This window comes from Oncorhynchus nerka, linkage group LG5, assembly GCF_034236695.1.
Source record: "Oncorhynchus nerka isolate Pitt River linkage group LG5, Oner_Uvic_2.0, whole genome shotgun sequence".
Taxonomy (NCBI): Eukaryota; Metazoa; Chordata; class Actinopteri; order Salmoniformes; family Salmonidae; genus Oncorhynchus; species Oncorhynchus nerka.
In genome coordinates, this window is record NC_088400.1 from 23,434,649 (window position 1) to 23,451,398 (window position 16,750).

The 16,750-nt window shown below is 43.6% G+C and overlaps 1 protein-coding gene across 1 annotated transcript; it reads right to left on the bottom strand.

Moving 5' to 3' along the window:
- Positions 1–8,464: 8,464 nt before the first annotated feature.
- LOC115129253 (cytochrome P450 4V2) lies at positions 8,465–16,501 on the bottom strand. Its single transcript, XM_065018470.1, has 11 exons — positions 16,194–16,501; positions 15,988–16,100; positions 15,664–15,749; positions 14,336–14,526; positions 14,159–14,212; positions 12,836–12,984; positions 12,409–12,585; positions 12,047–12,149; positions 11,727–11,861; positions 10,904–11,083; positions 8,465–9,952 (listed from the first exon to the last, which is right to left on the bottom strand). The coding sequence occupies exons 1-11, from the start codon at positions 16,384–16,386 to the stop codon at positions 9,792–9,794; spliced, it is 1,542 nt and encodes a 513-aa protein (XP_064874542.1). The 5' UTR covers positions 16,387–16,501; the 3' UTR covers positions 8,465–9,791.
- Positions 16,502–16,750: the final 249 nt, after the last annotated feature.

The window sequence follows — 16,750 nt, forward strand, 5'->3', positions numbered from 1 at the left end:
TTTCCCACGGCTGGCCATGCTTTCCACCTGGCTACCCCTACCCCAGTCAACAGCACTGCACCCCCCACAGCAACTTGCCCAAGCCTTCCACATTTCTCCTTCACCCAAATCCAGATAGCTGAAAGAGCTGCAAAATCTGGACCCCTACAAATCAGCCGGGCTAAACAATCTGGACCCTCTCTTTCTAAAATTATCCCCCAAAATTGTTGGAACCCCTATTACTAGCCTGTTCAACCTCTCTTTCGTATCGTCTGAGATCCCCAAAGATTGGAAAGTTGCCGCAGTCATCCCTCACTTCAAAGGGTGAGGGGGAGACTCTAGACCCAAACTGCTACAGACCTATATTTATTCTACCCTGCCTTTTTAAGGTCTTCGAAAGACAAGTTAACAAACAGATCACCGAACATTTCGAATCCCACCGCACCTTCTCTGCTATGCAATCTGGTTTCCGAGCTGGTCATGGGTGCACCTCAGCCACGCTCAAGGTCCTAAACGATATCATAACCACCATCGATAAGAGACAATACTGTGCCGCTGTATTCATCGACCTGGCCAAGGCAGCGTGCTGTAAACCCGAATGAAACGGCGGTAGAAATTAGCAAAGCCTGGGAATGGTTCCAACTGCACCCTAGACATAGGTTGAGGCCAATCCACCACTGCTTTCACCTTTCCATCTGGACATTATCCTCAGCAATGACATATCCTAGAAAGGCGATTGTAGAGCGGTGGAACTCACACTTCTCGGCTTTCACAAACAATTGGTTCTGAAGGATCTGCCTGACATGAAGAACATGTTCTTGGGCCGACCGGGAAAAAAACAGGATGTCGTCAAGGTAGACGAACACAAAACAGTTTAGCATGTCGGAGCACATCGTTTACCAAAGCCTGGAAGACATAATGTCCACTGGCTGTGTCGATGGCTGTTTTCCACTCATCCCCTTCGCGTATTCGTACCAGGTGGTAGGCATTCCGAAGGTCCAGCTTAGAAAAAATGGTGGCCCCCTGGAGAGGTTCAAAAGCCGATGAGAGGAGTAGTAGGGGGTACCGATTTTTAACCGTAATGTCATTCAGTCCCCGGTAGTCAATGCACGGACCAGGGTCTTGTCCTTCTTCTCCACAAAGAAAAACCCTGCGCCGGCAGGAGATGCAAACTGAAGGACGGCCCCAGTAGCCAGAAACTCCTCTATGTACTCCTCCATAGCTTTGGTCTCCGGCCCAGATAAAGAATATAGCCGACTCCGAGGTGGTGTGGTGCCTGAGAGAAGATCAATGGCACAATCATAAGGACGGTGCAGGGGAAGGGAAGTAGCAAGTGCCTTACTGAAAACTTCAAGGAGGTCATGGTATTCAGTGGGAATGGCAGAAACAACCAAAGCTTTGCTAACGTCCTGAGGAAGACGTCTGGGGGAAGGCTGTGCAGCTTGAAGACAGTGGGAATGGCAAAATGGGCTCCAACCCAGGATGGAGCTTGTCGTCCAGTCAATAACAGGGTTGTGTTTTTTGGAGCCATGAAAATCCTAAGACAACCAGAACATGGGGAGATTCAATGAGGAGGAACTGTATGGTCTCACTGTGGTTACCTGAAACCCATATATGAACGGGCACAGTACTATGGGTGACTCTACCTATGGAGTGGCCGTCCAGTGCCCTAGCACCTACGGGAACCTAGAGAGATTGAGTGGGAATCCCTAGCGCAGAAACAATCAAGAACTTTCATCAGCCCCAGAGTCAATGAGCACTCGGAGAGACTTAGATTGGTCTCCCACAGCAAAAGCACAAAAAAGTGTGCGTTTGTTGGGAATTAGGGAACTCCCAGTCTGGATCACCAGAGTACTTGTACCCACCAGAGACAAGGGCAGGTAGCTATATAATGTCCTGCCCCTCCATAGTACAGACAACAGTTTGAACTCAGCCTACGTGAGCGTTCCCCAAATGATAACCTAGCTCTTCCCAATTGCATAGGATCAGGAATATCCAACTCACCCATCGTTGATGATTCACGAGAGTGCTCAGGTGGCTTCAGATCTTCTCGGAAAAACTGCCTTTGGGAACTTTCAGATTCCTTTGAAGATGAGCGAGCCATAGTGGATGAACGAGTGTGCCTGAGACCAGACCTCCTCTCACTCCTGCATTCCCTTAGGTGTCCATCAATTCTAATGGTGAGGGAGTCAAGGCCCAGATGGTTTGAGTCTTTGATATTCATTATATCCAAAAGGGGTAGGCAAGAGAATGGTTGTGGACAGGCAAAAAGTCCAAACCAGTTCAGAGTCCAGGAGGTACAGTGTGGCAGGCAGGCTCAAGGTCAGGCAGGCAGGTACAGCGTCTCAAAAAGAGGCAAGGGTCAAAACCGGGAGGACTAGTAAAAGAGAATAGAAAAGGCAGGAACGCGGGAAAAACACACTGGTTGACTTGGAACATACTAGACGAACTGGCACAGAGAGAAAGGAAACACAGGGATAAATACACCAGGGATAACAAGCAACACCTGGAGGGGGTGGAGACAATAACAAGGACAGGTGAAACTGATCAGGGTGTGACAATTTAAAGAATATGCCAGTTCAGGACTTGTGATGCAGCTGTTTCTCAAACTAGACGCTCTAATCTACTTGTCCTCTTGCTCAGTTGTACACCCGGGCCTCCCACTCCTCTTTCTATTCTGGTTAGCGCCAGTTTGCGCTGTATTGTGAAGGGAGTAGTACACAGCGTTGAACCAGATCTTCAGTTTCCTGGCAATTTCTCGCATGAAATAGCCTTCAGTTTTCAGAACAAGAATAGACTGATGAGTTCCAGAAGAAAGTGCTTTGTTTCTGGCCATTTTGAGCTTGTAATCGAACCAACAAACGCTGATGCTCCAGATACTCAACTAGTCTAAAGGACAGTTTTATTGCTTCTTTATTCAGAACAACTGTTTTCAGCTGTGCTAACATAATTGCAAAGGGGTTTTCTAATGATCAATTAGCCTTTTTAAATGATAAACTTGGATTAGCTAACACAACGTGTCATAACACAGGAGTGACGTTTGCTGATGGTGGCCTCTGTACGCCTGTGTAGATATTCCATAAAAAATATGCAGTTTCCAGTTACAAGTCATTTACAACATTAACAATGTCTACACTGTATTTCTGATCAATTTTATGTTATTTTAATAGACAAACATTTTTGCTTTTCTTTCAAAAAACCCAAATTTGATTTGGATTTTTTTCTCATTTTGTCTGTCATAGTTGAAGTGTACCTATGATGAATATTACAGGCCTCTATCATCATTTTAAGTGGGAGAACTTGCACAATTGGTGGCTGACTAAATACTTTTTTTGCCCCACTGTATGTCAGAGCAGTATTGGACTAAGATACAGTGACATAGTATAAAGTACAGTATATACATATGAGATGAGTGATGCAATATTTACAAACAATTAAAGTGACTAAGATACCGTAGAATAGTACATTTTACACGAATGAGATGAGTAATGCAAGATACGGAGACATTATTCAAGTGGCTAGTGTTAAATTTCCTTAAAGTGGCCAGTGATTCCTAATCTATGTCTATCGGCAGCCAACTCTGTCTGATGTGCTAGTGATGGCTGTTGATGGCCTTGAGATATAAGCTGTTTTTCAGGCTCTCGGACCCAGCTTTGATACACCTGTACTGACTTCGCCTTCTGGAAGATAATGGGGCGAACAGGCAGTGGCTCAGGTGGTAGATGTCCTTGATGATCTTTTTGGCCTTCCTGTGACATCGGGTGTTGTAGGTGTCCAGGAGGGCGGGAAGTTTGCCCCTGGTAATGCGTTGGGCAGACTGCACCACCCTCTGTGATTGTCTGTAGACCCTGCCACATTCGTCTCGTGTCTGAGCAGTTTAACTGGGACTCAACTTTGCCCCTATACTGACATTTAGCCTGCTTTATTGCTTTGTGGAGGGAATAACATAAGACAACTACTAGAAGTGGGTATGAAAGCTGATTGAACATTCTTCCTACTCATACATTCACTGAAAGGAATTTTCATTCAGCAAGGTCAGGTTTTGTTGTCTTGTACAAAGTTGGAGAAATCGCTCTCCACAAACTATCAATACTGACAGGTAGATTCTCAGCAACAAAATAGTGATTCAATTAAGATCCTACATCTGTAGCTGTTCATTCATCAAAACACAAACCTGAGTCACTCCTCACTTGATATGTACAGGTAACTGCCAAAATAATGGAAATACCAACATAACGGGTCGTAATAGCGCGTTGGGACACCATAATCACTTTATTTTGGCAGGTACCTGTATAAAGCTGTGAACACTGTTACACATTCTTTTCACAACTCCGCTGCTGCCTATTTCAAAAAATCCTGTGAACTAAAAGTTTGAAGATGGATTCTCCCTTGAAGAGAACAATCAACAGAGAGAGGTATTCCAGCTAGTTATTTCGGGAGATTTAACATCCTCCCTCTATGTTTTGGATGGCATTGATCTCCCCTCGTTGTGCAGTGTCAGCCGTATGTAGAGGCGTTTGATGAAGAAGACTGAAGTCCTGGTGTTATCTGCTGTAATCTCCTAATGGGGTAATGACGGGCTACCTCCTAACCAGACAGCGGCTAGCACTGGGTCTTGGTCACAGTGGTGGCTCCCAATTGGCACCATGTATTGGCCCTGGTTACAAGTAGTGCACTATATAGGGAATAGGGTGCAATTTGGGAGGCACATCTACCCTACCCACTCAGTATCACATGTTGTGGACTGTTTGCATGCGGCTCAGTGAGCTGAGCTGTCCTTCAAACACATTTCAAAAGAATCAGGCTGTGTGTTCCACTCTAAATCAATCTCTTTTCTCTGTGCTTTCAGCAGTCTGTCTGGAACAATCTAATTTTACCAAAGGGACCGTGTTGAGGTTGTGTTAATGCCTAGAACACCACAACACTGCTAACACCTGACCCTATTCATTGCTGCAACGGTCACGGGAGAGGAGCCATGCGTTCTCCGAAACATGACCCACCTAACCACGCTCCTTAACACCCGCCAGCACCAATGTGTTGGAGGAAACACTGTTCAACTGGCGACCGGGGTCAGCCTGCAGGCCACAAGGAGTTGCTAGGGCACAATGAGCCCCACCAGCCAAACCCTCCCCTAACCTGGACGACGCTGGGCCAATTGTGCACTTTCCTTTGCCACAGCCCGGGAATGAACCCGGGTCTGTAGTAACGCCTTTCACACTGCTATGCAGTGCCTTAGACTGTTGTGCAACTCAGGAGGCCCTACCTGACCCTATTCATTGTGTTATTCATTTTATTGTGTAGTTGTTCGGTTGGGCCTCACATTATTATAGGGGAGTGGATGTTGTAGAGGAGGTGTCATGAAACAACAGCTTTTCACCATACAACAACATAGAGCCTTTTACTGCATGAGCATCACTTCACTACCTGGGGTGTATTCGTTACGGAAACTATTGAACATTTTACAACCAAGTGGTAGCAAACTGCAAAACAAGAGTCTCCATTGGACAAATTCAGGCAGGTCCCTCCTCGTTCCATATGCTTCTATTTAGGAACAGTTTTCCAACAGAATGGGCGTAATGAATAGGCCCCCGTAAACATCGTCATGGCCATGGATCTTGTCTTCTGTTTCAACAGGGTTCGAGAAATCCATTCAAGTGATCTGGAATGTTGTCAGCTTTATACTTCCTCGAAGAGGCATTATGTTAGCCAGCCACTAAATCTAATGCATTACATTGATTGACTGTGGGACTCCGCTCTTCATTATTCAACTTTTGCTGATTTGGAGTGTCCATTTCCCACTGGGCACACACTCCTTTCAATGAAATGACATTGAACCAACGTGGAATAGATGTTAAATGGACAAATATGCCCAGTTGGGTATGAGTAAGACCGGAGCCCTTGACCTGGATTACAAAAGTCCTGTTTATACCTGGTTCTAACATTCGTCTTTTGTCCTGATCTCATCCACACTCTGATTGTGCCCACATATAATAAGCCAGTGCATTTACACATGGTATTAAAATGTCTCTCTTCTCCATCCACTGCGTCCACATTGTGAAAGGATTTCCTTGTCCCTCCCTGTATGCACATTATTTTTATAGATATTCTGTCAAATATATGTTTTTTTTTTTAAAGAGAAATCAAGTCAATGGTGCCACCGGTCAATGATTTTAGAGAGTGAAATAATGATGATTTAAATGGTTTCATTGTCCAGATCTGTCTAGACTTGTAAGATATCTAGACACAAGGAGTCCCTGACTTCCTCCGGAGGTTGGCAGGGAGATCTGATCACAATGTGTCTTTTGATTGTCTGCACTTGTCTAAGAATGACGGGCAGAATCAGAATGTGGACAAGATCAGGACAAAGGACACGTTTGAATCAGGTATAAACTGGGCTAGTGTGTCTGAGTGGGAGTGCTGTTCTAGGATCACTTTTACCTTTTATATCACAATGAGTAAGATTACATGGACTGGGGGGGGGACCTGATCCTAGATCAGCACTTCTAGTTTAAGATGCTTTGTGGATATGGACCCTGACTTGCACCCTATCTGTTGCCTTGAGGAGAGTGAACAGCTGATGAGCAGTGTTGTAATGCAGTTTAACCACATTTTGTGGAAAAATGAATTGTGAGTATAGGGAGCTTTTTTCACTGTGACCGGCGATTAGTTTACCCAACAATTATTTTTAACCACTACATCACTGCTGATGAGGTGCAATACTGGCCCACGGTGGACATCTGCGTTATTTCAAACAAGCCTTCTCAGGAGGGTGCCATTTTGATCCGTTTGGATGGGTTCCAATGAACTAATCAATCCTCAAACGTTCACTCTGGTGTCTAGAGTGTGGTAAGGTTTGGTGGTGCATGGCCACTGTGAAGTGGGCATACTGAGTTTTGCATTAGTCAGCTCAGTCAGATCAGTTTCCCAGGAGACCAGCTCTCACCTGAGGCATTCACAACCCGGAATCCAACTAATGATGGAAGATTCCTGCCAGTCTCTTTATTACTTGGACATCCTGCAAATTATGTTGGAAATGGGGCATCAGAGAACCAGGGAGGGCAGAGCTGCCAATATGAAGCCCATCATGATGGAATTTATTACAGGTAATACCCAGCATCTCAGAGCTGAACAGCATGTAAATATTGGTTCGGGCAAACTCAACAAAAAAAAATGTGAAGCATGCCAGCTAAGCCATTACACAACACAACACATTAATTGTACCATAACAGTGAAAAAAGGTTCCCACAAACTGTTTGGGCCTACGTAAAGCTGTACCAACAGCAGAGCTCTCTTTTCAGCACCATGGAGTGAATCATTATATGATATGATATGGATGACTTGCTGAAACAAATATGGTTTCTACTGTGAATTGAGATGTACAAACTATGGCATACGGGGACGATGAGCAGATAAGAGGCAATTCATAATTTCCATTAATACATTAATAATGAGCGAGCTTGAACGGACATAGTCAATATAACTATTTGTTCAGCACTTCTGAAATATACAGTGACAGAATTCAGAACATGGGCCGTTCTTACAGTATTCTTCATGTACATCAAGTCAGAACCGTAGGATAAATAAAGGGGGCATATAAGCAGACAATGAAAGCTCTTACAATATTCTGGCATTTCTCTAAAACAGGCTACATGTAAGCTGGTAGCTGTTGGTGGTGCACTACACAACATACACTTAGTAGGACTTTCTTAGCTACAGTATACATATCTCCCTGGCATTTTACATCATTTATGCAGACATTGTTGGGCTCACCTTGTGCTGTGCTTTGAACATGAAGGTGGTGCGGCGGTCCTTTGTGGGCAAATCAAACTTTGTCAAAGTCTAACATTTTCTGGATTTACGGTGCTTTCAAGACAACTGGGAACACTGACGTCAGTGATCTTTAGGTCGGAGCGCTAGAAAGAAGCCCGATTTCCCGACTTGGAATTCTGAGTTGGATGACCATTGAAAACATATTTTCCCAGTCGGAGCTCGTCCCCCCCCCCCCAACTTGTGTAATGTTTGTCGAATGGCCTATGAGCACCGATACCTTTGATCTATAATTTCTCTACATATGACAAGGATTAAAAAAATATTTGCCAGTAGATTGTCGTCTTGATTCATGATGATGACTGCTAGAGATTGAATGTATGATGTTGACAGTCCAATCAAAGCTACGGTAGATATAACGTGATTTGACAATTTTGTCTGTGGCCAATCACCTTGAGCCTTCTTGGATGGGCACTTCTAATGTAACTATATGGCAGCACCCAAGGGGCCTGATTTTTCGAGCTCTGCCCGTATATTTTGCTGTGACGTAGTGTTCCCATAAGTAACAGAACACTGAGCCAACCATGGCGCAAATAGAGAACATTACCAACCCCAACGCTCCGTATTTTCCACTGGCTGCACCACCACCACAGAAAGCACTGAGCTAGGCTGAAACACCTGCATTTTGGAGCTGCCTTACTCAAGAAAGCAAAAGAGACCATGTTTGTAAGCGGCTTTATTAACTCAATTATGATTTTTTTTTTTTTTTACATTGTTTGCAAACTGATGTGATACATATTAAAGCCAAAATAACAGGCACTTTTTAATTTTTGCTGAACGAACGGGGCTCTGCCACACCTGCCCTGAATTAAGGGTCGCCACTGGAGCTGAATCATTAGGTCAGAAACACTGATTTAGCAAATATATTTATCCAACCAGAATCCCTTTGTTTTACTTTATTCAACTAAAGAAAATAATTTAACCTTCATACATAATTTGTATTTATTAAAAAAACACTTGCTATAATATAGACACAAGATTGAGAAAGAGGCTACAACAAAACAATGTATTACGACATGACAAAGTACCATAGTATTATAGTAGAGCTGTTTGCCGGAGGAGACTAGCATCTCTTCTCTAGCATGACAAAGTACCATAGTATTATAGTAGAGCTGTTTGCCGGAGGAGACTAGCATCTCTTCTCTAGCATGACAAAGTACCATAGTATTATAGTAGAGCTGTTTGCCGGAGGAGACTAGCATCTCTTCTCTAGCATGACAAAGTACCATAGTATTATAGTAGAGCTGTTTGCCGGAGGAGACTAGCATCTCTTCTCTAGCATGACAAAGTACCATAGTATTATAGTAGAGCTGTTTGCCGGGGGAGACTAGCATCTCTTCTCTAGCATGACAAAGTACCATAGTATTATAGTAGAGCTGTTTGCCGGGGGAGACTAGCATCTCTTCTCTAGCATGACAAAGTACCATAGTATTATAGTAGAGCTGTTTGCCGGAGGAGACTAGCATCTCTTCTCTAGCATGACAAAGTACCATAGTATTATAGTAGAGCTGTTTGCCGGAGGAGACTAGCATCTCTTCTCTAGCATGACAAAGTACCATAGTATTATAGTAGAGCTGTTTGCCGGGGGAGACTAGCATCTCTTCTCTAGCATGACAAAGTACCATAGTATTATAGTAGAGCTGTTTGCCGGAGGAGACTAGCATCTCTTCTCTAGCATGACAAAGTACCATAGTATTATAGTAGAGCTGTTTGCCGGGGAGACTAGCATCTCTTCTCTAGCATGACAAAGTACCATAGTATTATAGTAGAGCTGTTTGCCGGGGAGACTAGCATCTCTTCTCTAGCATGACAAAGTACCATAGTATTATAGTAGAGCTGTTTGCCGGGGGAGACTAGCATCTCTTCTCTAGCATGACAAAGTACCATAGTATTATAGTAGAGCTGTTTGCCGGAGGAGACTAGCATCTCTTCTCTAGCATGACAAAGTACCATAGTATTATAGTAGAGCTGTTTGCCGGGGGAGACTAGCATCTCTTCTCTAGCGTAATCCAAATACCCTTCTCTGGTCGGAGTATGAGGTCACCCAGAGGTCTCAGCTCCTCTCGGCTCTGGCAGGCCCGCACGGAGAAGTGACGCAACACCGAAGACAGCACCACCTTCTCCTCCATCATGGCAAACCGCTGGCCTGGAGACAAAGGACATACAGACATGCATGTGAGGACACCATACACTGACATAGGCCTTTTCCGAATACCCATACTTGTGTTCTAAATAGTAGGCTTTTTGGGTATGCTTTAAATGTCATACTAATTTTGTATTTTTATCAAGTAGAATTTGCTGCACCCTCACAGGTGTTTCAAACAGCTGATAATCAAAATAGGGGACACGCTCTACAAAAATGAATGAATGGCGGGAATCAAGCTCACTTGCGCATTCAGATGAAGCCTTCTCAGTATGGATGAGTGGTAGGATTATATTTGTTGCTTACTGCATACTTTTTTACTGAACAGTATGTTCAAAATAGTATGTAGTATTAGTACACAGTCTGTAGTTTTAGTAAGTAGTAGGCAATACAGATTCAGACATAGAGTAGACAACAATCTGACCGTAAAATCAGACAACTGTTTCCTTTCATTCAGCTTTTGTGAGTCTCTCTCTTTGTCACTCTCTCGGTCCTCTCTACCCCCCCACTATCATCTTGAGGAGAGAGACAATCGGTCTCATTCAGTGTGTGGGAGACAGGGCTGATTGGCGGCAGCGGCTCTACTCTCAGGAGATGGAGAGTCAGTGCTCCTTTGCTCCTCCTCGCTAAATGGATGATTGATTCTTGAGGAAGAGTGGGCTCTTAAAGGGAATGGGAGCGTAAATTAGGTAAGTGAGGAAGCTGTTTCATAATAAGTGTTGGCTTTATTGCAATGTGACCCATCAGGGAAGGTGCAGCGCCCTGCTTCTAAATTGAGCTTCTCCTTTCAGTTTCTTTTCCACTTCCTGAAGCCAGACTGTGGGTCAAAATCATTTAGCTGGGTCCTTGCCCTTTGTCTGTACCATTGCAATCATTTTGATATATAATGGTTTGTATATTAGACCCATATTAAGAGGAGAGAGGGATATGAATGGTAATATGTCCTGAGCGAACCGATGCAGTTCCTGGGTCCAGCGGAGAAGGGGATGTATGCGTAGGGATGTCGTCCTGTGCTGTTCTCTATCAGGAAACGCTCTGGCCGGAACTCCTCGGGATCCGGGAAGTATCGTGGATCACGGTGCAGGGCGAAGGGAATGATCAGGGCATTCACTCCTTTAGGAATTTTAAAGCCATCTGCAATGGGAGGATATTAAGTATCAGTCATGGAATTAAATGTAATTCATTTCTAACTGTGTGCTCATTGTACAATCAGGAATTAAATGTAATTCATTTCTAACTGTGGGCTCATTGTACTGACAGTTGCATTGAACATTATGTCAATATTTTCTACCTGCAGTAAAACACTGACTTGTATTAAGCAAAGATGTTGCTTGGTCACACAGTGGAATCAAAGCTCAGTCCTTTGGCAAAGAGTGACATGTACCCATACTCAGACTAACAGATGCTTGCCCACCCTGAGAAGGAAGACCGGATTACTAACACTGTGATTTCACCACTGAGTTGACAAATCTGTATTTCCTCTAAAACTACAGTTATGCTCATATTCAGAGATAACAGGAAGTGCATATAATTTTCTAATTAGTCTAACAGTGAAATCCATCCATCTGCTTCCGCCTTGGTTTTACACTATCAGAAAATGCTTTTACTGCAAGCGGAGAGAATGGAGAACAGGCTGCCAGAGCTGACAAATACAAGTCCTGACATGTGCCGTTTCAATGAGATGGAGATGACACCCGTGGATTCAAACAGTGAGGATCTTAGTCTGCTGCCATTTTACAGGTAAAGGTGCACTTTGGGACAATCTGCTGCCACCTACTGATGTGACAGTCGTCGCTTACGGTGCGTGCGAACATGGGCACGGCGGGGAAGAGGCGAAGGGTCTCCTTGATGACGCATTCAAGGTAACGTAACCTCTTCAGGTCATCGACGGTGACGGAACGGTTGGAGGAACCTGGGTGGGTAAAAGAGGGACATATGGATGGGATTTCAGAATACAATGGTCACATGGGATGAGGAGAGAACAGGAATATGAATGTAAAGCAGTAGTGAGACAGAGAGATACGTGGCTATATGTAAAACAACTGTCACATGGGATGAGGAGAGAACAGGAATATGAATGAAAAGGAGTATATTTACCAAACACCACATGGAGCTCCTCCTGGACCTTGGTCTGGACCTCAGGGTAGGATCCCAGTAGGTGAAGGGCCCAGTTCATAGAGGCTGCTGTGGTGTCATGGCCCTACGAACACACAATCATTCAGAAGAGTGCATTAGGGTTGTGTTGAACATTGTGCCATTTGGGACCCATTAGGGTTGTGTTGAATAGGGTGCCATTTGGGACATAACCCATGTGCAGTTGTCTAATGTACATCAAGTAATTTCAAGTGAAAGAGGAACTATCCCACCTACAGTATGAAATGTTGTTCGATTGCAAAGGGCCTCAGTGGAGTCACATGCTAAATGTGTGAGCATATTGGTCTTGGGTTTCGTTACACTACCTCAAACATAAAGGTGTCCACCTCCTCTTGGATATCACTATGGCTCAAGTAATTTCCCTCGTCATCAGTGGCTTTTAACAGCATGTCCAGGAAGGCAAGTCTTCTCCTTTTGATGCCATGGTCAGATTCACTGTCAGAACCTGCATTCTCCATGCTTTCTGCTCTCTCCTTGATCACCTGGAGATTACACAAACATTAATACCATACATTTATATTTCATTTTTGTTCAAAATAAATCTGTGCCAATAGCCATGCTAACAAGATGATTATTACAATATATAACAGATGATAGTCAGTCGACTGGAATCCTTTCTGACCTGTTATATATTGTTATGTCCATTTGTTAGCAATATCATTTTTGGCAGTCCAAACCACAAACACTTAGACATACAATAGGTTCCTTAAAGACCTCAGTAGATCTACTCACACTCTGAGTGAATGAATGGAGGATCCTCAGTCTATTGTCATGGTCCTTCCCCTCCCATAACAGACTGTAGATGAAGTCTGGCCAATACCAGGGAGCTCTCTGGCGACGTCCGATGATGTCACTCATTCTGTAAAGAAAGCTCAGTAAATCTAACAGAAACACCAAGGAATGTAGACAGGGTGTAGACAGTGTATAAGACTATGTCATGATGGAATGTAGACAGGGTATAAGACTATGTCATGATGGAATGTAGACAGTGTATAAGACTATGTCATGATGGAATGTAGACAGTGTATAAGACTATGTCATGATGGAATGTAGACAGTGTATAAGACTATGTCATGATGGAATGTAGACAGTGTATAAGACTATGTCATGATGGAATGTAGACAGGGTGTAGACAGTGTATAAGACTATGTCATGATGGAATGTAGACAGGGTATAAGACTATGTCATGATGGAATGTAGACAGGGTGTAGACAGTGTATAAGACTATGTCATGATGGAATGTAGATGTCATGGGTGTATGGAATGTAGACAGTGTATAAGACTATGTCATGATGGAATGTAGACAGGGTGTAGACAGTGTATAAGACTATGTCATGATGGAATGTAGACAGTGTATAAGACTGTCATGATGGAATGTAGACAGGGTGTAGACAGTGTATAAGACTATGTCATGATGGAATGTAGACAGGGTGTAGACAGTGTATAAGACTATGTCATGATGGAATGTAGACAGGGTGTAGACAGTGTATAAGACTATGTCATGATGGAATGTAGACAGGGTGTAGACAGTGTATAAGACTATGTCATGATGGAATGTAGACAGGGTGTAGACAGTGTATAAGACTATGTCATGATGGAATGTAGACAGGGTGTAGACAGTGTATAAGACTATGTCATGATGGAATGTAGACAGTGTATAAGACTATGTCATGATGGAATGTAGACAGTGTATAAGACTATGTCATGATGGAATGTAGACATGATAAGAATGGAATGTCATGATGGAATGTAGACAGTGTATAAGACTATGTCATGATGTAGACAGTGTATAAGACTATGTCATGATGGAATGTAGACAGTGGTGTAGACAGTGTATAAGACTATGTCATGATGGAATGTAGACAGTGTATAAGACTATCGCTGTTACTGATGGAATGTAGTCATGATGGAATGTAGATGGAAAACAAACAATAGTGAAGACAGTGTATAAGCATTTATTACAAATGATGTCATGATGGTTTATTAACATGTTAATACTTACAAATAATGTCCAAAGCACAGAGTGTGATGTAGCTAAAACACTGCGGTTAAAACCGTACTCAGACTCGCTGTTACTTTGTGCGTAGATGTTCTTTCCCATTGCCGTTTCTAAAACAAAAACAAACAATAGGAAACATTGTGTCATCATTAGCATTTATTACAAATGACTTTGATCACAGATTTGGAGAGTTGATTTTTACAGTGCATTTCCAAAATCAGTCACTCACTCACCACAAATAATGTCCAAAGCACAGAGTGTGATGTAGCTAAAACAGTTGAATGGATCTCCTCCAGCCTGCTTCTCCAGTTTCTGTGTTAAAACCTCAGCCTGCTCATTCATCACCTCCAGAAACTCAGCCAAGATGGAGAAATGGAATGTCGGGGTCAACATCTTCCTTCTGCCACGCCACTTATCCCCTGTGCTGTTAGAGGCAGGACAGAGAGAACATCACTTATCCCTGTGCTTTTAGAGGCAGGACAGAGAGAACATCACTTACCCCTGTGCTGTTAGAGTCAGGACAGAGAGAACATCACTTACCCCTGTGCTGTTAGAGGCAGGACAGAGAGAAAATCACTTATCCCCTGTGCTTTTAGAGTCAGGACAGAGAGAACATCACTTACCCCTGTGCTTTTAGAGGCATGACAGAGATAACATCACTTACCCCTGTGCTGTTAGAGGCAGGACAGAGAGAACATCACTTACCCCTGTGCTGTTATTCAGGACAGAGAGAAAATCACTTACCCCTGTGCTTTTAGAGGCAGGACAGAGAGAAAATCACTTACCCCTGTGCTGTTAGAGGCAGGACAGAGAATTACCTTGAGTATTTCCCAAATGACACCCTATTCTTTATACAGCCCAATTGTTTATACAGCCATATTCTTTATACAGCCCTATTCTTTATACAGCCCTATTCTTTATACAGCCCAATTGTTTATACAGCCCAATTGTTTATACAGCCCAATTGTTTATACAGCCCTATTGGCCCTGGTTAAAAGTAATGCACTATGGCCTGCTGAGTGGTGCAGCGGTCTAAGGCACTGCATCGCAGTGCTAGAGGCAACACTACAGATCCGGGTTCGATCCCGGGCTGTGTCGCAGCCGGCCATGACCAGGAGACCAATGAGGTGGTGCACAATTGGCCCAGTGTCGTCCGGGTTAGGGGAGGATTTGGCCGGCTGGAATGTCGGTCGCCAGCTAGATGGTGTTTCCTCTGACACATTGGTGCGGCTGGGTTGTGGGTTAAGCGAGCAGTGTGTCAAGAAGCAGTGAGGCTTGGCAGGATCGTGTTTGGCTCTCATGGCTCTTGACCCTCGCCTCTCCTGAGACAGTATGGGAGTTGCAGCGATGGAACAAGACTAACTACCAATTGGATATAACAAAAATAATTTGTGACTATAATTCAACTATAATGGGAATAGGGTGCCATTTGGGATGCAACCAACACTGAATCAGAGGGCTGCCTTAAATCGACAGCGATATTTATGTAATCAGTTTAAAGTCCTCAGTCCCAATACTGTTTTTGATAATGGGGGAAGAAAGGAAGAGGAAAATGACCTACCTGGTGAGCAGGCCAGTCCCAAGCCAAGGCTGCATAAACCTATAGAAATAGGCCTTGTCTATGTGTTTGGAACTGTGCAGAATCCCCTTGGAAGAGAACAAATGAAATGAGAACAGATCCAGAAAAACAGACCAGAATTAACAAAAGATTGGAAGACTAGCTGTCGTCATGACGTCAGCTAATGGGGATCCGAATTAAGTTTAAACATTAAAGTTATGCTCAATGGAGGGTAATGTGCTATATCTCTGACAGTATCTGATGATTATCCAGTCAGCGTCAGCAGTAATACAGGTAGTAAAAAAGTCCCAGCAGTGTGGTGATTACCTCCACAGTCTCTGCATGAAACAAGACCACCAATGGCAGGGGTCCAACCCAAACCTTCAGCAATGGTAAATGTCTGAACTCCTTAGTGCCTTCAATAATCTGGTTGAAGAAATCTACCAAAAAAGAAAAAGTACTGCTATTGCATTTGTTACTTGGGAAATATTAGATAGCCTAACCTAAATACAGCTCAGAGGAGAGGATCTTACCTCCTGCATTAGTGCTGAACAGAAGTGCATTCCCAATGATTGGATAAGCTCCATCCACTCCAGGGATTGGCCTCAAATCGTTCCAGTCCTGAAAGTATTTCTTCAGTGGATGGTACATGATGCAGGCCAACAGAACAATCAGAAGGACCAGACATATGATCCCCAGCGTGTATGTTCCAGACATAATCACCATCTTGGTTTAACGTAGCAGTCTGCTATGTTGTGAAATCCCTCTGATCTATATGCGGAGCTGCTTTTGATGGACTTTAGACTGGTTATGCACTTCTCCTTTGGCACAGTTAACCGTACGGGTACTGGAACCTCGACTCTCATGCAGCTACAGTGTGAGAAACTGGGTCATGTTGGCTGCAGCAGTTAAGTGAGGGGTGGAATGATGGGGATGGGTAATGTGAAAACAAAGGTTGGCTGTGTAATGATAGCAATTACACAATCTGTGTGTGTGTGCGCATGTAGTAGTTAATAGTTATTTTCTCTTCTCCTCGGACATTGACTCATGGGGTAACTAAACCACAACTACAGTATCATTTGCACACTGA